Source organism: Amblyomma mixtum, chromosome 3, assembly GCF_055824585.1.
Source record: "Amblyomma mixtum isolate Tamu chromosome 3, ASM5582458v1, whole genome shotgun sequence".
NCBI classification, from domain to species: Eukaryota; Metazoa; Arthropoda; class Arachnida; order Ixodida; family Ixodidae; genus Amblyomma; species Amblyomma mixtum.
Window position 1 is genome coordinate 300,484,147 of NC_143014.1, and position 23,372 is coordinate 300,507,518.

General features: G+C 46.3%; 1 protein-coding gene across 1 annotated transcript in view; it reads left to right on the plus strand.

The window, feature by feature from the left end:
* LOC149355361 (uncharacterized) overlaps window positions 1–23,372 on the plus strand; it is a 152,078-nt gene that overhangs the window by 56,448 nt on the left and 72,258 nt on the right. The window contains exons 11-17 of the mRNA XM_089576105.1: window positions 2,621–2,796; window positions 3,577–3,765; window positions 12,170–12,409; window positions 14,846–15,127; window positions 19,270–19,456; window positions 21,644–21,828; window positions 22,955–23,062. Coding sequence (XP_089432231.1) covers window positions 2,621–2,796; window positions 3,577–3,765; window positions 12,170–12,409; window positions 14,846–15,127; window positions 19,270–19,456; window positions 21,644–21,828; window positions 22,955–23,062 — 1,367 coding nt within the window. The remainder of the gene's footprint in view (window positions 1–2,620; window positions 2,797–3,576; window positions 3,766–12,169; window positions 12,410–14,845; window positions 15,128–19,269; window positions 19,457–21,643; window positions 21,829–22,954; window positions 23,063–23,372) is intronic.

Here is a 23,372-nt window from a genome sequence, read left to right on the forward strand (position 1 = left end):
CTCGGATGATCGCCCCTTTTAGGTGGAATGGACAAGGTGATAAAAAATACCAGGTGTCCCGCATAAATTCCACCAGGCCTTTAAAAATACGAAGTGTCCTAGCTCAGTGAAACCGACGAGAGTCTTTCAGAATCGCGTGTCCTAATCTGCAGTATTTCTTGTTCTTGGAAGTTAAACTATTTTTTTAGCCTTGAGGAACAAAGTCTCATGGAAAAGTAGTACGTATGGTCCACTGTTAAAGGGAACCTCGCGCAGCATGGCCGCCGCGCTCCGCGAAGCGCCCCTTTCGAGAAGCGGCGAGAATCGGCGACACCAGGCGCATGCGCAGCCAACGCGGAAGGTGGAGCCCGCCGCGCGTCGTCTGCTACGGCGCTCCTTTGGCGCTTGGCTTGCTAAGGTCGAAACTCTGTACCGCGACGGGTGAACGGAACACAAAAACCACATTTTCCTCTAAGCTACATAATAGACGTGCGTTTCCGCAATATATTCTTTTTAGTTACGATTCTTCTTAGGCAATTTTTCCGCAATGCAATAGTGGTGCAGGAGAGACATCTCTAGTTCTCGTCCACTTTCTGTTCTGAACCCATGAAAGCAGCCTCCTGTAGCTACGGCGGAGCTATTAGTGTATTTCGTCCGTCGCCCAACATCAATGGCCGACGTGGTTGCGGTATTTTTACCCCAGAACGACAAACGGTGCAGCTGTAGGCAACGAGACAGGTTAACGATGTATAAATACCCATAATTTCGTGCAAAAAATTTTTCCGGTTCATTCTGCTTTGCCAATGAGGGTACAGATTTTCGAAATTTGGAATCGCACATAACGCAACGTCCGAGTGCACGATCGGCGGCACCAGGCACACGGGCACTAAGCGAGGATGGAGCAGTCGGCCGTGTGTTGTCTCCAACAGCGCCGCGCAGCCCCGCCGCCACACGCCAATGATGTTTTTCGAACTACTTTCGCACTAAAGACCAAAATAAAGGTAGAACATACAAACTGAGCTGCAGATAACCAGAAAGCCGTTGATTTCTAAAGCAGCCTGGTCGCAATAGGGATGATGCGGCATTTCGTATTTCCCAGGGAGCAAACTGAGGGGATAAAACGCTGTTCGGTTACCAACGGTTTCACTTGTCTGGCAGCAGTCAGTTCGAGGCGGCGACAGACGAAATGCACTAATATCTCCGCTGCAGCTACAGGAGGTTGCTTTCGTGGTTTCAGAATGGAAAGTGGACGAAAACTAGAGATGTCTCTCCTGCCCCACTATTGCATCGCAGAAAAATTGCCTAAGAAGAATCGTAAATGAAAAGAATATGTTGCGGAAACGCACGTCTATTATGTAGATTCGAGGAAAATGTGGTTTTTGTGTTTAGTTCACTCGTCGCGGTCCAGAGTTTCGACCTCAGCAAGCCAAGCGCCAAAGGAGCGCCGTAGCAGACGACGCGCGGCGGGCTCCACCTTCCGCGGTGGATGCGCATGCGCCTGGTATCGCCGATTCTCGCAGCTTCTCAAAAGGGGCGCTTCGCGGAGCGCGGCGGCCACGCTGCGCGAGGTTCCCTTTAAAGTGGACCATACTGTACATCGTCCCGAAAACCCCCTAACAGGGCTATTTCCATCGAGTAACGATTCACGTAGCTTTATTTGTTGGCATTAGAAGAAAGCATCTGCTGGCTCACATCTCTCTCCCATTGTACACGGAAGGGCTCATCGGGGAGAGCCCCTCAGGGAAAACCGGACTTTGTTCTCTAAGACGCGTCTTGGGGCGTTGAAGTGGCACCGTTGTCACGTGGAAGCTTTTATTTAATGTGTGAGTTATGGTAAAAAATCCTACTTTGCGCAAACGTTCCGTTGCTGCAAACGTTTCAGTCAGCTGTTCTTCAAAGGGATCTACAACCTTTCCTTTCACACTTTGTTCCTCAAGTAAATATTTGAAAAGCTAGCTAATTAGGCTTAAATAATTCATTAAGTTTTACCTACGAAAAAAATACTGCAGAATAGGCCATGAGACTCTTAACAACCCTCATTTGGTTTCAGGCGTCTAGGTCTTTGCGGGTTTTTGAAAACCTTGCCTAAATTTACCTAGGACACCAGGTAAATGTCCACGCGAGGTACGCTTTTTCCTGGCGCTCGCATCTCCTGGGCACTTCTGTCGACAATATTAATGGTTGCGAAAGACAATACAGGTGTTTCAAAAGTAAAGCGTACCATCGCAGTGTGGAAATATTGCGCTGCTTGCTTCACGCGAGGTGCTGGAAGAGTGAATATCACAAGTATAGTACTGCTCCGCCGGATGCACCGTGCCCTCCCTTCTGCGTTATTTCCGCCGTTCGCTTGCTGCGTTTCACCTCATAGGCGCCTGTAGATTCAACGCTAATTCGTTGCTGCCACAAACAGGAAGGCTCTTCGACCGGCCATTCCGTTTTGCGTCCACGCAGATGAAATCTGTGCGCCCCATCGTCGTCATCAACCTCATCAGTATCATCAAAAACTTTAGGACAAGTGAAAGACTGCAATTATGCCTCCCTTACGCTAGCTGCAGCTGCGATCCAACTTGTGTCACATACAATTACGTAAATTTACAGTAGCAGTTCGTGTGAAATGTTTGTCGCATTCATCAACTTGCAGGTCAGAGCTGCTGGTGCCGGTAGCCCTACCAGAAGGAGTCAATAGGGACGCCTGCTTTATGTTAATGGCAGGACAGAACCAGTCCCAAACGATGCTGAGCTCTGGCATCAATCAAACTTCGTGTTCCGAACATCTGGAGGCAAGATGTGTGCCGAGGTATCGCTCTTTTGTCCGCAGTAAGTGCGCCTTGTTTTTATCATCTTTTGAACCCAAGAAACGCACAAATGGAGTAGAAAACGCTTAAAAGCGGCAGCCAATGGGACGCAAAAAAAAAACTGAAAATACGGAGGCTCTAAAACTTCGGCACACAGTGTGGCTGGTCACAAGTTGCAGTTATTCACGATTTGTTCTTCTCAACGGCACAGACCCGTTGTATCTCCATCGAAATGCAGTATTGCCCCTAGTTTATATTTTGGCTTCCTTTTGTCGCTACCCCTTAAACAATCTTAGAATCTACCATCCCAGCCCAGTATTGTCTTGCTTAGACGCGTCCGCCTATGCCAGACGCAAGAACGAAGTCTTACGGTAACAATAGCTAGTACATATATGCGACTAGAGTTAAAACGCTAATTGCAATCATGTGGGCGCTACAGACGACTCCAAACACGCGCCTTGTGGTATATACGAGGTCCTGTTTCCTTAGAATTTCGTCCTTGTTTTGATACATCTAAAAACGGCGCACAGAAAAAAACACGCGAAACACAGGGAGAACGGACAGGAGAAGATAACGTGCCAAGAATAGACGGCATGACCTTTTTTTTTTTTTCAGTCGACGCAGTAGTGGACAACTCCGGCCCACCTATTCGCTTATGAAAACTAGATACTCCCGTAAAAAAGGCTCACACTTCATATTCGTGTCGGATGCCTCAATGTTATGCTGGATTTAGCCACAAGCGGGAAAAAACGTGCCGCAACTTCAAATATTTCTAAAAAGCCCATTGCTCTTTCTCGACAAGGCCTCACTCCGTGTCCACGAGGTGGATGGCTGGACCTGTCGAACAAGAACACCTGCCTCTGGCTGAACACCACTCCGGCTACTTACCGTAAAGCAGCTGAAAGCTGCAGCGAGAGCGGCGGACATTTGGCTGTCCTCGATGATACCTCGCTGGCGTACACGCTTGCGCTGCTTCTGCTTCCACCCGAAGGTAAGCGGGCACTTCACTTTCGTTCTTGTTTAATTGGTGCCCGTGCGTGGGTGTGTGTGCGAGTGCTTGTGTGCCCGTACGTATGTGTTTGTGCATGCGCATGCGTGCGAATGCATTTATACAATTATTTTGGGTCAGAACGTCCTCATGTCTTACTCTTGGCCCTAGGAAAATTACCTAGAGGCTTCTCGCTTGCCATTCACATCAGCAGCCACGCGTGAGTTGTTGCTCGAGATTCCGAAACGCTGAAACAAAGTATTTTTTTTTCTGCGGTCAGTAGGAAGAATAATCGCTAAGATTATCCCCACAGTATGACTCCCCATTGCGATACTTTCAGTGCACAGTAACCATTTCCCGGGATCTCTTTCCAGCCGATGTTTTGCATCGACATTAGAGGTTAGACTGTGTGAACTAGCGTCAGCTATCTGACGCCGCTCTTTCCGTTTCTGGTTACGCGGAGAGCTTACATGGCAGGCCCCGCACTATTAGTTGCCGCTTCAATCAGGGAACCAAAGAAAGGAGCACTCGGCACGTGCGGATGCCCGCAGTCCTTTTCAGAACAAAAAAGCCACGAAACAGTTAAATTTTTCGGCTGTCTGGAGGCATGGCCCGACATTAAAGGATACTCATTGCGCACGTCGTGCTGGGAAGAGCAGAGCACACTTTTCAGTTCGTGGCCGCATACTTGAGCAGCGCCAAGCAGCTTGTATTCCACGTATCGGAGACTTCCGAGCACACCTGTAGAGGGTCGGTGTATTATAAAGTGTTCGCGAATCGCTTGAATTTTTGAAATTTCCACACTTTGTCATGGGCTAGAGAGACGCCACGTCCCAGGCTTCAACCAATAACCATATCGAACGAGGGGTGTGGCGTCTTTTGTCAACAAGCAAGGGCGGGAAATTCAAAAATGGCACGGAATCAGTTTAGGAATCGTTATATTACTCCATCTCAGGCAGCTACGATAGCTCCAATCGTCAGTTTGCACTCGAGAATGAATTTGGTCGTAATTCACGCACTGAAGATGAAAATGTCTCATAAGCGCTATTTGTTATGAGGCAAACTCCGTATCTATAGCAAGGGGAAACGTGTGGAATTCTCTAATAAATAGGGATTAATGATTGGTTCAACGTGGATACTATTTCCTTTCATATTAGAGCCACTTGTACTTCTCCTAGGCACGTGCGCGGGCTTTTCAGCGGACCAGTTCGATTTTTCTTGCGCGAAGACCGAAATTCTTGCGTCTCACCATCATGGAACAAGGAATTTTCGAAAGTTAAAATATTTACCTGCCTATTACTAAATGAAATTTATGAATATCTAACGGCAGTGTGATGCTTAGCTGATTAGGTTGATGTACTGTCAGCGTCAATTGAAACGCGAACAAGCCAATTGAAACGCGAACAGCACAAATCGTAGATATTATACTAGGGAGGCAAAATACATGAGCAGTTGATTTTCCCATCGAAGCCGAAAAGACCGCTCTTCTGAAATGTTAATAGCCCACGCCTGTATTTCACCTCCACCCTCTAATATGCTTGATTTTTTGTGCTCGCGTTTCAGGTGTTTTGTTCGCATTTCATTTGACGCTGATAGTACATTATTTTAGTTAACGAAATTCGTTGATCCCGGAGCACATTGCTGCCTGCACAGAACGGGAACATTTAGACTTCGACTATCATCTACACCGGCGGGTCACCAAGAATGGAAAACACAGCCCTTCATCTGCCAATCACCTCCGGCTGGGAAGCCAACCTTCGTTTTTAGAAAATCGCTCTCAGTTCTCTCCCTCCCTGGGGCCAAAATTAAGACACCTAAAATATGGGAAGCTTCTTAGAACCATTCACAGGGCTGGCTGTGGGCAAGCAACAAGCTTCATTTCCAATAAGGGCCCTCTAGAAGCAGCCACATTGCTCGCTTGGTTGTCAATTGTGTGCACGCCGCGCTAGCGTCGTTGAAGCAGCAGCGGAACCGGCTTGCAACAGCCCAGAGAGGCGGAGTATCGACATCTTCTTCGCCAGATGGAAATGTCAATACTGCAGCGGAAACATGATGAAGTGACAGCGCTCAACAAGGCTAGAGACGCAGATCTGATTCGTAGGGGTACTTAAGCGTGAGCCCAGTCATGCGGAGCGCGTGGTGCTTGAGGCTTAGGCAGAATGCTGCCGCTCTTGCCAGGACTTTAGCGATGGTAGACGGTATGTGGCGGTCGGTTACACTTTCCATCAAGAGAACTCATTTGTTAACGTGGACTGTACAGCCAACACTGAGAGAACAGGCTTCTCGTCTCCCCGTATCCAACGTGTGACTTCGTTTGGTGAGTGCACGTGTCCAGGTGCCGCGGAAGTTTTAGGAACGGGGCAGCCACAAAGGAGATTAATGCAGTCTAAACACGCAGATGTGGAAACAGAGTAGATGTCAAAATGCTATTCTCAATGCTGAGTTATTTTAACCTTAGTACTTGGATAGGTTTAATGAACGGACAGTTGAAGAAAACTGGAAGTAAGTTGTTCCATAGAAAATAATTGACTGCAAAGCTGTGTGTGTTGCTGCGCTAAATATAGCGCCTTGTCATTGTGTCCCGTGGTTTACGACCAAAATAAAACGCAGTTTCCGTAAAAATAAAATATACAGACGTGCCATCCACGCACACACGAAGGGCGATTGGAATTATCACTCGTACTCTGTACGTTTGAAAAAGAAATAAAGTGAGATAAAAAGACTTTTCATAATGATGACCTTTCATATATGATTTGATCGGATCTCAAGAAGTTGTGGAATATCCTCAATCCTTATATCACCAGAATTCAGGGGCCACTTTGACTGCCTAAAGTGCGTAGAGGCGAAAGCGTTTTCCGCACCACTTTCAGTGCTTCTGTGGCACTGGTGGCGTCACATGTAATTGAGTACTAATTACTAAGTGATGACAAATCACTAATTAATGGTTAATTACTGATGAATGCCTGAATACTAATTAACTGCTAATTAAGCTTAAGCTTAAGCTTCGCCTTTAGGAGTGGAACGCGACAGCGTGTTGTAGCGCTGCCAGGGAGTCCACGGAACGCCACCACCCGTTCGGCGCGATGCCTTGCCGTTTCAACGCAACGGTTTTTGAGGAAAGGAAATGGCGCAGTAAATCTCTGCCATCTCGGTGGACACCTGAACCGCACCGTAGAGGAACGGAGGAAGTGGGAGTGAAAGAAGAAAGACGAAGATGGCCCGTAATGAAGAAAATGAAAATTGTATTTGAGGAAAGAAAATTACGCAGTAACTGTCTCACATATCTCGGTGGACACCCGTCAAAATTCAGGGGGGGGGGTGCACTTTTTGACCTAAAGTGTGGTAACTGATGTGTTGTTAAGATGTTAAGCTTCGTCTCTAAGAGTGGAACGCGAGAGCGTCTTGCAGCGCTGCCAGGGAGTCCATAGAACGCCATCGCCCATTCGGTTCTACGCCTCGCTCGTCGGTAAATTGTTTTTTGAGGAAAGGTAATGTATTTCTCTCTCATATCTCGGTGGACACCTAAACCTCGCCGGAAGGGAAGGGAGGAGGATGGCAGTGAGCGAAGACACCGTATTCACTAGACGTGTCTTTGTTCATTCCAAACCATCGAGCTGGCATGGCGGAGTGGATAGCATGCTCGTCTCGCACTCCGAAGACCGGGGTTCGATTCCCGAGCTCAACCAATTTCTTACTAGGTTTTATTTATTTATATGGTCTGACTAGAGAAGTTAATTATGCTAATTGGGTAATTAAGCAATTAACTAAGCTCAGTTCCACTTACTTGGAGCATCACTATATGGTCCCTTCAATTGGTTGCATGGTTACTAGCCAAAGTACAATTGGCCCCGTTTGAAATTGGCGCACTGTGACGTCACGACCGTTTCGACCAACTGAAAAGCGTGACATTCTCTGTCGACAACTGCTGCTTACAACGATGAGACATTAAAGGCTTTCGCCTTAATATTCTTCCGTGTCTCCATTGGGATAAAACACTACTGGTTGCATCTACGCTGGTTTGAATACATTTTTCAGCTCTGTTTTCGCTGATGACGGCCCTGTATCAGGAACTGGTTCAACGCAGTGTACATTTGAGCATTCATGGCTTACATAATATATTTACGTCATCGGGTTGAGCGCGCTATAGACCGGCCTTCTGCTTACTCAAGGCCCGGACCCGATGTAATATCAACAAAGTTACTGAAACATAAAAAAAAATATCTCCTCCTCTTCTGAGCAAGCTGTTCCAACAGTCTCTTTCCACTGTCGATTCGCCAGAAAATTAGGAAAAGGCCCACATTGTTCCTCTGTCAAGTTAGGGGATAAGAGTTCATGCGGTAATTATAGGCAATTTCTTTCAGTCCTGTTACGTGCAAGATAGTGGAGCATATCATTTTATCCAATGCTATGACATATATTTCCACATTTCACCCCATTTTTCCTAGTGATCACGGTTTCTATCGTGGGCGTTCGTGTGAGATACAACTATTTGAGTTACTAACAGACCGGAATCACTCCGTTCACTCACATTTGCCGGTCTACATTCATTTTGCAATATAATTTGATCGCGTTTCTCACAATAGAGTAATGTGCATGCCGTCTTGTATTAAGTTGCCAGCCACGGTCATTCACTGAATAAAATAGTTTTTTATCTAACCGCATTTAGTTTGTCGTAACAGATTTGGTGCATCTCCACTCCATGCCAGTCAAGTCTGGCGTTCCGCAGGGCTCCGTACTTAGGCCGGTCCCTTCCCTTCTGCATATTAATTATCAAAAGCGGTGAATTCAAATCATGCGTCAAATTAATTGCAGATTACTGTGTTATTTACAGTTGCTATAGAGACCCTCGCGACCACGGCGTTATACAGGAATATTTAAATACTGTCGCGTGTAAGAACAAAAGCAGGCAAAAGCAGTGACATCCACTACAAAACGCCGGGTCGACATGCACAAGTGCATCATCAATATTAATGTCATTTAAAACATAATCTATTGTAAATACCTCGAACCGCTCATAAGGTCGGGGCTAACATGAAACATCCACATTCAGTATATTATTAAAGAAGCATCTAGAGCCCTTGGTTTCCATAAAGAAACCCTCCGCCAAGCCAGCACCGAAATTAAACCTTTTGCTTACACCACACATGTAAGAAAGATCTCAATTGGAGTAGAGACCAGATTCTTAACCCTCGCAAGCAGGCTGAGCGGCGCTCTCCTGCTCTCGACAACAGTCGCCATCTCTCGGCGCGCGCGGCCCAGTGGAATGCGGGTCGCGCCGGCGCCGCGCGTAGAACGCGTGTTTACCTGTTCTTCGCTTCCGTCGTTGATGTGCTCCATCACCTAACGTATGTTGGTGTGTGCTGTGCATCACTACTCACATTTTTCAGTCTAGCACGTCTTGCTGAGCTTATCTGACGCGCACTGTTACTCATTAAGGTGACATATCCAAGGGTAGCCTTCCAGGTAGGGTGCGGACTGGAAACAGGTACTTACAAGCAGATTTCTGCTCGGGCGTGTTCTTTGTTGCTTTCTTTTACGCGCGCTACCATCTGTGATAACTTTATGCATCAGATTTTAGATTTATCGATTTGACTCGGTGGTGCATTGATGTGCCAGCGGTCAGAGGATCGGCCAGCTGCGGACTGAAAGTTGTCCAGGCAAAGCGCGTGTTTTTAACCACTTCGGCATCTTTCCGCAGAGCTTGCTATATTTCCCATTGAACAAATTTAGTGTACGGGAGTGTAAGCACGACCGCTACAAATATAAGTTGCAATTTCCGCACGTATGTCAGAAAGATCAGCGGGGTAAATGTATGTCTGGCCGTAGTATCTTTCTGCTGTTGGTATCTGCCTGAATCACAGCAAAATGTCATGATTTTACTACATTATATGACATTTGACCAAACGGCTAAGCGACGCTGTCGCACGCGCCCACAGCTTCCTAACAAAATAATGTGACTTCGGGCCGCAGAATTTCTGAAAGCTGGCTTTTGTGCTCATATTTATTCAAGCTTCGTTAAATTAAGCGAAAATACGTTTTTATGTGCCAGATAGCACAAACCATGGCAAAATTTGTTTTTTTTTTAACCCTGCGACTCAGTTGCGCTCACAACATTAATTTGTTGATGTAACTGGCGCACCACCACGCACGCGACAATGAAGCCCTATTTCGAGGTGGGGGGGGGGGGGGTGGGGGGGTCTTTATGGCCGGTAGGAAGGATTAAGAGCGCACTGCAATTTAAACTGCATGCTAGCCATACACCTAATGCTTGATATTGGTCAAAAACGTTTCCTTTGAGATCGGAGCACCAAGACGGCAGCGATATAAGCACGAGCGCGTGCTAAGCGCCGGCGCAAATAACGTGAATGTCAAACGAAATGTCCGCGGCGGTTGAATTTCGTTGGAGGAGAAATTCTAGAGGTCCGTGTAATGTGTGATGTCAGTGCACGTTAAAGAACCCCAGGCGGTCGAAATTTCCGGAGCCCTCCAGTACGGCGTCTCTTACAGCCTTAGTCGCTTTGGGACGTTAAACCCAAATAAGCCAAACCAAACCGAACTAGGGTGATTCAAAGTTCCGGTTAATTTGAAGAATTTCTACTGTACATGATGTAAAAAATAGCGCACAGGGAACACACGGGACGGAAAGTAAACGACGCAGACAAGCGCTAATCTGCGTCGCTTGTCTGCGTCGTTTACTTTCCGTCCCGTGTGTTCCCTGTGCGCTATTTTTTACATCATGAACGTTATCCAACTTGCCCAACTTTCCGCTTTGCTGAATGTAATTTCTACTGTCCCATAACTTCTAATTCAAATATGACCGGATAATTCAAAGTGGCCGCCTGCACCAGCCTGGTTAATTCAAACATCCCAATTTCACAGCAAAACCGGAAGCGATGGGCCCTAGGAGCCACCAGGTGGCACCACAGATAAAGGCATCAGTTTTATCCTTTTGAGAACGCAACGACTTCTGGACACTTCTGGACACGCAAAGACTGGAACACAACCGCTCTGTGGAAGTATGCTCGGAAATCTTTTTTAGCATCCGAAGGGCAGTAAACCGCAGCTATATGCAGGCTCGGCCGCAGAGCTGCTGCAGACTAGTAGTCCCCAAGAAAACACCCGCAGCGCGGCGCTCCAGTCCGTGAACAATGGCCCCGGAAGAAAACGGCTCTGGACTCTGGTCTATACATCCTTCATTTGGCATCCCAATTAAGCACATCTAGCCGCTTCCGTGAATCATTGCAAAACAAAGCAGCTGCATTGAGTGCCAAGGACTACTGATGCTTGTCCAGCGTCACAAGCATGAAACGCCGCTTAAATTTATTACCCCTGTATACCAGACGACTGAATGCGTGCCTTATATGCATAAGCTATATCATGGTACATCTTCCATGCGCGAAACATTTCTTCGTCCCGCATGCCATATACCATCACGACTGGAGCATCGTTTCGAGATTAACGCCATCATTGGACGCACCAATAAGTTTAAATATTCACAACTCCCGTTTGCCATTTCAGGTTGGAAAGTCTTGCCCAGAGAGGCAGCTACGATTGCTGACCAATCCTCCTTTGTTAACACCCTTGAAACGTTGCCGTACTAATAACTGTGTTGCCGTTGTGATAGAATAATTGTACTCGGTGATTTTTACATGTCCTGTGCTGTTTGCGGAAAATTTGTTTTCTTGTTAGGGTAGCATATTTATTTTGAAGCTGCTTTTTTCTTTACATGTTCGTTGACTGTAGACCGCTGTGGTGTGGATGTGTGTACAGATTGCGCACGTAATAGTTTGTAAGACGTTTCGCTTACTGCCCCGCTATATGTAAGGGCCGCTTAGGACCTTTAGGGCACGTAAATAAATGAATAGAGCGCACAAGCGCACGCACACACATATGCACGCACGCGCATAAATTCCTGGGGTGGGTGACATCTTGAAAACCTTTTTGTGCGTGCGTAGACACTATCAGTTATGCAATTTTTGTTTTGGCTGGGGCAAATTCTTGCACACGTCAGTAGTATTTGTAGACCTTTCTCTGTAGACATTCAGCAAACCTGTTAGTTTGTCTTAGCTGCGAGCCCCAACAATTGCAACATCGTGTTGCCACTCGTTGACTCTGTTGCTTACCCCTCTTTCTTTACTACGTGTGAAAGCCCCACTGTGGATTTGCGTTTATTGGCCATTTTTTAAAACATGGCTGGCAGCGTTGCCTGCATATGAAAGCTGAAAATACCTTCATTCTCGTGCAAAATAACAAAGAATATGTGAGCAGTTTTAATTACGCGCTTTGTCTTGTCTTTCGTGTCTGCTTTTGCGTAAACCTTCAGCTGATTCAGTACAGGGAGGTAAACGTTGCTTCGAACAACAATCAATTATTCAACACGAGGGTAACTCACGTCCAACCCCAAAAGTTCCCCGACAGTTGGACAGCTACTGGATCGGGCTGGAGAAGACTCCGAGTGGCTCCTACGAGTGGAAAAACAACCAGCCCCTGCGACACTTCGCCTGGCACCCTCGGACAGCCTACGATCATAGTGCGGGCACACTGCACGTCGATCGCTATTCGCTCCACGCGGTCCTGGCCGTGAGGTTTTCTCTCCAGGAACCTAACCAGAGGCTGCCATCTATTTGCCAGGCTCCGCTGCGAACAGGTGGGCTGTGCTTGATTTCGTAGCTTACTGGCTGCAATGGTGTCCCTTTGAGACTCCCTGTTATTGCAGAATTCCGGTGGCACCAATATTTCAGTGACAGCTTAGCTAATGTGAGGAAAACGCTGGACCTAACGGAAAAGTAATAAACCCTGTGGTAACAGGTAGACTCCTATAAGGCATTCAAACAGTTAATCACCACTGCTGCAGGTACCCTAAGCTTGCTCAGCCTAAAATCCTTGCTCGACATCATACAACGCTATCGGACGGAGGTAAACGAAACCCGCTACTAACTTCTAACCTAATAAGAATAGGGAGGTACAGCATGCGAACGGCGGTAGTGATTGCTGGCACGGACACTCACGCAGGCAGAGTGCAATGATTTCTGCAAGAACCAACCTAACGGCGTTTTAAACAAAGAAATATATAATACTTGCACATTCTGGATTATACGGACGATGAGCGATTGCCGGTGCGCCCTTGTTTTTTCCTGAATAATATTGCGATGTATTGGTTTCATGAACAGCAAGCTTTCCTTGTGCTTTTTTAAAGGTTGGCTTCTGCCTCGCGGGCCTGGAGGATTATGGCGTCTTTCATGGGAGGCTTCTGCTTGGCAAGCCTATGCTTGAGGATCTTGCCGTCTTTTACACGCACTTTGGAGCTCTAGCGCCTGCACCTGGGGGGTTCGCACGCTCCTTGCGTTTGGCCTCAGCGAAAGGTTTCTGGAAACAGAGGAGGCCTCCGCATTTCCCTTGTGGCGTCACTGCACCTTGCTCGACTGACGATGCCGTGCCATGAATTTCGGCCGCAACACTCAAAAAGCGACGACCGCGAAGAGTTAATACGGCACTAGTGTCTCGGGAACTAGTTCGAACGACTGCGGCGTCGGCGCACAATCGTCTTGCTCTACTGCGTTGCATACGAACGCCGCGTGCAAATTTTCCTTCCAAGTTGCGATAGCCTATCTCTAACACTTTCGCATCAACAGGCTATTGCACCATCGTAAGCGGCGCTCCTATGCGACGACAATCAGAAGAGTTTGCTTAAACTGGTTCGAGAGACGCTCACCGCCTGCATACTTCTAACTTGCACTTGCACTCCATCCGGCATACGTGGAAAACATTCGTGTTGAAAACCGGGAACCTTCTTCTTCAGAGAACTCTAAAAATCGTGTCCCATATGCTTAAATCCACATGTGTAGATAAGGCAGCATCAGACACATTTGAGCCAACTTGGCTTCGACCAATATGTCCCATTTCATTGTCCTTACATGGACAGAGAAATCAGGCGTGTAGGCATCAGGAAGGTTACGACAAATTCGCGCTGCATGGGAACAAAAGCGCTTTTCGCCAGTGCTCACCTGAACTCTGCCGAGTGACGTGCACGAAAAATTAATTAAAAATAAGCTTTTCAAGTTAGTCCGCTGAAAACGCTGGGATTATTGAAGGACGCTGCGAGAGTAATTTTTTTTTATGCTGCAGGCTTTTCCAGTCCTTTGGCAATACTTAAAAATAAAGACAATGACAGCTGCGAAACATTGGCTACCATTCGTATATATGCGCGCTGTCGTCTAGGTCAAATAGCGTTCTCACGTTGGTGGTGTATATTCTGGTTAAAAAGCGCTCCCCTTGTGAAAACACAGGTGCGCGAAACTTTGCGCTGAAGCGCTGAATTAGTACGCGGCGTACATCGATGCGACGTGAATTCGCGACACTGGGTGAAAGGGTCAGTAGTGAACCCCGCTTTCCAGCGATTCGAACCCGTATTGGCGGCAAATGCTCTTACCATAGTAATACAACGGCTTCTAGTTTTTCTCATAACGGCGCGCAGGACCTTCGGAATGAGAGAAGTGCAAGCCTGCTTGCTTGATGACTTCGATAATTCTTGTTCTTTGGGCCGAGCAGGTATTAGTATTTTGAAAGTAGCAATTCCTTGGTTTGGTTTACGAATGTTTAACGTCCCAAAGCGACTCAGGCTATGAGGGACGCCGTGGCTCCGGAAATCCCGACCACCTGTGGTTCTTTAACGTGCACTGACAGCGCATAGTACACGGGCTTTTATAATATCGCCTCCATCGAAATTCGACCGCCGCGGCGGGATCGAACTCGCGTCTTGCGGGTCAGCAGCCGAGCTCCATAACCAATGAGCCACCGTGGTCGCTAAAGTAGCAATTGCGTCACTCTGCTCTCGACATAAGCAGATTCAACTTGGAGGGTTTGCTAACTTATTGAAAACTTTAATATCAACATAAAATATATTTTGCGCATATTCGCACGTTCCAACGCGTTAGGTGGTCGATGCTTCCATTTGGTGTTTTTTTGTCACACACTCTGAACACAGCAGGGCATGAGCGGAATGAAGTTAAGTGTCCCTCATTTTCTCTTTGCTAGAACACATGCCACGGACGTACGCCTATGTCTTTTCTTTCTTTCCTTTCAGGAACGCCGTGGATCAGGGTCGAGCGCAGGGACAGCGACCGCCGAGTCGTGCTCACTTGCCGCGTCTCGGCCGAAATCATGCCGGGCAGCATTCTGTGGTACAAGGACGGCATCGCCGTGCAAGGTGACCGGGCTCGGATGCCAGCGGACCAAGACACCACGCTGACCATTGAGGGAGCCACAGCAGAGAGCCCTTATCTCCAGGGGTACTACTGGTGCGAAGGCATGGACATCAGCGATTTTCGTCCCGTGGAATCTAAGAAAATGCTGGTGCGCTTCGAAGGTGAGCTGCTGTGAAGCAGAGGATGTGGTACCTCATTTCTGCTGCTTGTTTTCAGCTTGTGCGCTTTGTCTCTCGGTTATGCTCATAAGTGCCCTGGGCGTAAATCCAACACCATTGCGTTGTGCTTCCCACTCTGTGATGTAGTGAGCGTTCTCTCTTTCGGCCTTCACTTGGAGATCCTTTTTTACTTTTTAAGTTCGTTAATTCAAATAAATGACATCGTAATTAAGAATACAATTTTATTCATGAGAACGGGAACGCAACGAAGAAACTGGTGAAAGACGCCATGAACTTTCAATACTGCACGTCCGAAGTGCTTCAGACCGAAGACGGTCAACCTTACCAGAGAGCGTGCCACACCGCAGTACCGTAAGGGAAAGAAACTATGCTTTAACACGCCAACATTGAGATTAAAAATCAATACCACGTGCTTAATGATTTCTTGTTTTCGAAACTTTCAAGAAATTATCTTTCCTAAAGAAAGACAATGGGACGAGCTCAACCGTGTGCAACAAGATTTTGCGCAATCCATAGGACGACCAACCTAAACTTTGGTTAGACCTAAAAGGATGATCCGAAATGACAGTGAAAATTTCGTTACATTTGCCAAAAATTACGCAAGCAGGTTCTTCTCAGAACGACCCTTTGCAATTTTCAAATGTTCCAAATAGTGTCGCCAAGTTGAAAAATTAGATGTATTTCTTTTAGCGTAAAAGACTGCTTTCCAAAGCAGCTACACGAAATGGGCCCTATAACTATTCCAGACGAATCAGTGCTTTGGTCTATGATAGTTCAAAATGTTCGGACCTTGTAATATCTTGTGCGAGAAGGAGACGTAGGTACTTGCGTTGTGTCATTATCCAGAAGTGCTGAACTTCTAGTTAGACGTGCTCCTAAAACATTACACCACGGTGGTGAGGCGAGTGTAATTTTTATTCGGTATGTACTGTGCCATGCGTGCAAGCTAGTAAATAAATTGTCGATCAAATTACCATCCTGAAAGGAAGGGTATTTTTTGATAGAGTATTGAATCATCGGCATATTGTTCAATGTTCCGAAGAAATGTTTCGCGGCAACTTACTACCTCACAGAAAAAGACACCGCTCAGCGACAAAACAGCGCACGAGTTCTTGGTAGTCCATGACGTATATAGCTTAAAAAGGAATACTGGCTTGAAACCATGCGCCTCGGCAATTTCTGCTGTCGGAGTTCCGCTTTAGACTTTTATCAAAAGTTCGTACCGCACGCAGCCAACTTACCAGGTCTGTGGCTGAGGCCCAGTGTTTTTTCACGGCAACTGCGACGGAGGGCAATCTATAAAACTTTACTTAATTAACTGTGCAGTACTACTAGCTGGCACTGAAAGGCTCGCCAGTAAGGGAAGCCGCTGAGAAGGGTGCTCGGTGTCGCAAAATTCGGCGCATATTTCGAAAGCCGGCGTGGTGCGGAAGCAATCTCGCCAGCTCGCGAGATTCATAACTGTGGAACGTTGCAGCGAAGAATATCGGAGAGTGCTTCACCTTCTTGTTGCTCCGCTCTCGACTTCGAACAGATGCGACTAAGAAACGAACAGATGCGGCTCGCGCTGACGTGATTCCTTTCGCGCCGCGCCGGCGAGCGAAGTGGAGAGGGCAGCAACACACACAAGAGCGCGTTCTCCGCGGTTCTTCTTTCCGACGTTCCAGAATGGTCTACGGCGCGTGTTGGCGAGATTGCTTCCGCGCCGCGCCGATTTTCCTAATGTGCGCCAAATTTTTTCACACACGGTTATGATCGCCGGTGACTGAAGCACTCGCCATTCGCATGATTTTCGAACACAACTCCAGAACAACGTGTGCGTGTGCTGCGATGTGCTCCTCCCGCAAATTGTAACCGTGTGGAATTTTCTTTAGCACGACGAAACGAGGCTTCATTTAGGGACTCCACGCAATTTTTGCTTGCAAGTTTCATCCTTCGTTCATACCTGGAGGGTATCGTCTCTCTCACGTGGCGACCTTACCTTGGTACGGTCACATACCCATCGCCTAGCATAGCATGCGCGTCCACGCGTTACGACCTGTTCTTATTCTGTTGAGTTGTAGAGTCTGCGGGATCATAAGCTGTAGTTAACACGTGCTCGTGGGCATTGCACATCTGCTTTCCACAAGATGACACCTCAGCAAAACTGGTTATGTCAAGACCAAAACAGCCTAAACATTCTCAAAATACTGTCCTTTAAAATTTATTTTTGAATCGTGCATATGAGCCGGAAAATTGGCATGCGTACGTATATAAAATACGTTACTAAATAGTAGAACTTAGGAGTACCACTCGGCACATGATTTATACAGGGTGTCCACGCTAACTTTAGCCAAGGGTTAAAAAATAAAATAGTTTAGGTAGGCCAGGGAAACCACTTGCATACATCTACCAACCGGCTTGCGCATCATAGGCATTTTTTGCAATTAATTAATTAGCAACTAAGATAATTTTTATAAATTCGTAAATATTGACTTTAGGCAGAAAATGTGAATAGCAAAGTTGGAGAGCACCTTCAGAAGCCCCCATTCCATTTGTTTGGGGTAAAGGAAACCTCACGTGTATCTTTTTTCCGAGCTCCAAAGAAAGCCCGCGAAGTACAAAAAAAATCACGTGACTAGCGTATTTGCGTTCCACGATTGTGCTGCTCTCAACTGTGGCTTGAGTGAACAAAATCAGCTGCTGGCAAAGTGTGACGACCTCAATGCGCCGGCAGGCCAATATGTCAACGGTGGTTGCGGACCCCGCGCGAGCCAGTCTGCAAGCGTGACGGTGCAAGTTGCAGCGAACGCGCCAGGCATTGTGAGCTATGACATAGATGGCCAAAGGTGACAAACACACATTCGACCAGTTTTATTCGCCACTGAGAGGCACAAAGTTAAGTAAAATACTTGCCTATCTTCTTTTGCCTCTCAGTGGCGAATAAAACTGGTCGCATTTGTGTTTGTCACCTTTGGCCATTTATTAGTTCACAACTTGCACCGTCACGCTTGCAGACTGGCTCGCGCGGGCGCCGCAACCACCGTTGACATATCGGCCTGCCGGCGCACTTAGGTCGTCGCGCCTTGCCAACAGCTGATTTCATTCACTCGAGCCACGGTTGAGAGCAGCACAATCGTGAAGGGCGAATGCGCTAGTCATGTGATTTTTTTTTTTGTATTTCGCGGGCTTTCTTTGGTGCTCGGAAAAAAGATACACGTGAGGTTTTCTTTACCGGAAACAAATGGAATGGGGGTTTCTGAAGGTGCTCTCCAACTCTGCTATTCACATTTCCTGTCTAAAGTCAATATTTACGCATTTAGAAAAAATATCTTAATTGCTGATTAATTAATTGCAAAACAAAAAAATTTCCTATGATGCGCAAGCCTGTTGCTAGATGTATGTTAGTGGTTTTCCTGGCCTACCTCCAATATATTATTTTTTAACCCTTGGCTAAAGTTAGCGTGGACACTCTGTATAGGCTGAGACGTGCCTAAATTAACTCTGGAAACCACAGCCCAGTGTGTAAGTAGCATTCTATTGAAGCCTTCCCCTAACGACCGATGGAAGCTTAAAGGCGTTGTGCCGTCAGGATGCATAGCCCGAAAGCGCACCGTTAGCCGGCGAGGTGCTGCTCCACCGAGTCTAAGGAATCTGTCCAAGGCGCTCCTCCTACGTCCTGTTACGATTGGTCGCAAATCGAATTGGACGGCGCGAAGGGTGCGGCAATCCCCACTGTTCGCTTGTTTGTTGAAGACGATTAAGGGCATGGATAGATGAGAACGTGCACGTGAACTCAAAGTTTAAAAGATTCAAACCTTGAGAGAAGGAAAGCTAGTCTCTTGGCAGTCTTCTTCTACAGTTACGGAATTAGATCATTTTAATGTTGTAGCACGTGCCGCATCAGCATAGTTGGTACTTGGTCATCGAAAGGTTGAAAAAATCTTCAAGCAGTGCTGAGGCATACTTATGCGTATATGGGAGAAATAATTGTTGTCCAGTCAGGGAATAAAATAAGTACATAGCGAACTTTTTGGGTTATGTCACAACGGAACTCCAAGAAGTTTAAGGGCATGTTTTGTTGCAGATAATGGCTAATAGATGTTCGTATCTGATGAGAGTGGTTTGCCTGCGATTTCTTTCAGGCATCAAGTCTTACGCATGTACCATGGACCTAGTTGGGAGTAATCCACAGCTTTACGACGACAGTTTTTCAACGGCTCTCCATTTTGCTTCTATGTTTAGGAGGGACTTTTTCTACGCCACTAATGACAAAATAATTAATGGATATCACATGTACGAAGTGAGAGTAGTGGACGTCACTGAAGGGAAGTAAGTACCGCTTGATTTTCTCGCTCTCACCTAGAGCACGAGCGCTGACGAGCAGTGGTTGTGCGATTGCCTTCACAGAGAGAGCAGTGCGCTTTCTGAGAAGAACAGAGGGAAGGGTTTGCTCCCAAGGCTGTGAAACACTTTCTGAAGTTGCTAGCTAAATTTCTGTCGTCATCACTCTGGCGTTATGTTCGCAAAAGGGCAGTACTGGTTGCTCTCAGCGGCATGCACGTCGCCGCTGTGTGCCTTGGTCTGAATGTTGTCTCGAACGAAGAACCTCGTCATTGGTTTATGAGAGGAAAAGCTGTTAAAACGCATTGTTTCCAAAAATATAAGGGCCTTTTTTCTTCCCGAAATGCTGGCACCAATTCCTATACATAATTTTATTTTTCAATTAAGACTTATATACATTTTTCGCTACCATCAAGTGGTGGTGGTGTTTGCGCCAGTGCAATCGAAACCCATCCCGCGTAGTAGGGTCTTAGTCTCAGAGCAGTTGCGGAGGCGTAGAGTGGAGAGTTTGCGCGCTTAAGGATAAGTGTACTACAAATGAAGAAAAGCCACAAACCTAAATGAGCTCCTCGAGCGCACTGCGGCAGCTGCTAAGCAACCTTATGCTCGATGCACGGCGTTATAAATCTGATATGGACCAGTGATGTTTAAAACGCGCGCCTACTAGTGAAAAGAATCTCCGCGGTATCAGACAACGTCGGTCGACAGGGAAAGCATCATTGCGAGCGGAAACAGAAATTGGCTGCGCAGTAAAAAGAACAAACAAATTACAGGCGATCAGCTGGATATATGCGGAGTAAATGCGATAGCATGCTTATTTCACTCCCCGATCTACTCCAGCTACCATTCTATTCCAATTCCGGCTCTGCAACTACGTAAACTGTGTCGCATTGTTAGATAGCGGCATGTCCTGATACCACTACATGCGCAGTTCCGCAGCGTTTAAGCAATGCGCCATTGCCCCGGCAACAGGTGGCTGTTTCAAGCACAGCCACCAGTGAGGCTTGTGAGACCCAGGTTGCTCTTCCCGAGCAATGCGAAAAGGAATAGCTTCAGTTCTTCGTAAAGCTGTATATTTTGCACGCAGGCCTGTTATTGTCTCAGTCATTTTTTTCTGAGTCCTTTTCATTTTTTCCAAGTCATTTTTGTCCGGCGCCTCTCTCTTCTACCCAACAAGGAGAGAAGGTATGCAGGACAGACGCAGAACAGAGGGACGGTTGACAAGTGGAAAGCGGAGAAAGGCAAATCTAACTTAAGACCACCTACCAGGTAGAGGCTTTACCTAGACGCCATCGACGCCGCCGGAAAGCTTTCGCCTGCATGGCCCTCCTAATGCTGTAGCATCAAAATAAAGGAGCACAACGCACATTCAGGTCCTCGGCGCTGGGTCGCATCCGTCCAGAATTGTTGGAATATTTGATTGCACGGTTCCCGGAGATGCAGCCACGACCAGACCGCAAGACAACGAACTGCGGAGCGAACTTCTCTTGATTGCTACTACTGTAGCTAGGCTATGGTTTGCGATAGAAAAAAATTGCTGGTCAATTTTTGGGGAGCGCTTTTGAAACCAAGGTAATAAAATTTCTGATTAAAGTTTGACTGCACGACATACAAAATGCTATAAAATAGTTGAGCCATAGCGGCAGTGTGCAGTCCGTAGTGAGGCATTAAGTTTTTTAGCGTCGAACACGTGCACTAAATGAGACAATTCCGATCAGGTACTGGGGTACCTTCTCAGGCTGAAATACCGTATGAGCGGATGCACTACAGGAACTAAGTGTAGAGGTTGAAGCCTGCTCTCAAGGATTCAAAACACGCTGAGATGGGCCTGTTGTACTGAAACAATGTGATGGAAGGAAATCAAAGGGCCGTTTCTTTTTTTTTTACTATGTGAAGTTCACGCGACGATTTTCTCAAAGGATCGCCATAGTAATAGTATCTATAAATAATCTGTCCTCGGAAGACCGCCTCGGAGTATGCACAAACTGCACCGAAGACAGCAGCTTTTAAACGTATGAGGATATTCTGGGTACCTTGATGGTTGGTTGGCGACGAAATTATAATTAATCGGGCCAACCTGTAAAAGTAAAGAGAGAGCAGGCGAGTACTTTACAACACAACCACATATTGCCATGCATTATAGGAATCATCTCTTCCCTCCGTTTTTCGCACCAGCGGAGGCAGGGACGTGGTGAGATTCCTGGTGTTCTTTAAAAGGCTGCGAAGGATGCCAAGGATGACCGGGCAAGAGGAAGAAATGAGCATTATTAAGTGGCTCAACGTGACACTATCAAACAGCAGCGAGCGGCTGGAGAAGACTCTTTCTGTTCTTCCATTCACTTCGGCGATCAGAAGCAGAAGTAAGAATACGGATCGGTGCATTTTGTTGAACGTTGAATTAGGGCCGTGTTGAAGTCCCACCTTTATTTTATAGATAGAGAAATATTGTTCTAACAAGAATTCCTCCAGGAGAACTAGGCGTCCTGATAATAGAGGATATTGAAAATTCCGCAAGTTATCTTTCCCACATAACAATGTTGCTAAAGACATGATCGCCGACTTCTCTATAAAAAAAAAGAATTGCGATGGCTACAGGACTGGTGGTAAGGTGGGGATCGAATGTAAGAAACGCATTTTAGAAGTATCAAAGAGGAAAACTAATCTTTCTTGCTTTGTTTCATCTAGAAACGCATTGTTATGCGTTTGTCAACATTGTCCAAGGCATCTTGTCTTCAAATAACATTATGCGAAAAAGCCCACTCGCGGAATTTTGAATATCTTCTATTGTTGCCAAAAGACGGCGGTCTTCTTGGCGCCATGCTGTGCTTTCAACAAAAATAGAAAAACAGCTGAACGATAAATGTTAACTATTTTGTCAGTTGCCCACAAAATGCGGCCAAAGCACTTTTCACCTTGTAGACATTTCGAAAATTCTGATAATCACTTCTCGAACTCAAAGCAATGGGCCCTCAGCAATCCTTTATTTCTGGAAATTCCATGCACCAGGTTTCGTAGAAGAAAACTTATTGGAACAATTATTTTTCTAAAAATATTTAGCTTTTTACCACTGAGCTGAAAAATACTTTTATAATCCTTAGTAAACGTAAAAAGCTTTCAAAACAGGCTCAGTTAACTTATGTTTACTAAAAAGTTCCATCTGATCATTGCTGTTTAGGACGAGATATTAATGAATGCCTAACTACGTTCTTGCGAGCACTGAGTTGGAATATTGTTGCCCATTTAGTCTTGATATTATATTGAAACACTAGAAAGAAATAAAGCGGTGAAAATTCTTATATTCTAGTAAAGCACGCACTCTCTCTTGCTCGTATTGTTCTCTTGAACGGTGCTATTGTTTAATGAGATGTCACTATTATTCTAGTTGTTCTATTTGACAGCAAAAATGTGACCCTTATATTACACTTTCCTCAGCCTCGACCTAATTTCTCCACAATGCCTTTTTTTTTAATAATTTGCGTTTCACAGTAATGTGCTTCGAGGATTTACGGCATAGCACAGGCTTCCAAAGCACGCTAACATGGCCAACAACTCCCATAGGAGGCGTAGCCATTCCGGAAGAAACTTGCATTCAGGGTGAGTGTATTTTATAACTGGCATGAATAATTTTCACACAGGTACCTCTGTGCTCACATCTTGGCGTTGGCATTGTGTTCAGAACGTTCAAAATCGAAAAGTATTATTTAGCGGATCTAAAGAAGAGTTTAGCTTAGCTGTATTGAAACGCCCCTGCCAACTAACATTGCATTGACAGTGGCTCGCTCATATTTCCATGAACTAGCGTCTGCTGATTTTGCTCGTGGAGTGCCTTCAGTCTCTGCGAAGTCGAGATTCAGCAAAGTAACTGTCGCGCAAAATTTGCGATAAATTCTCTAAACCTGCTCAG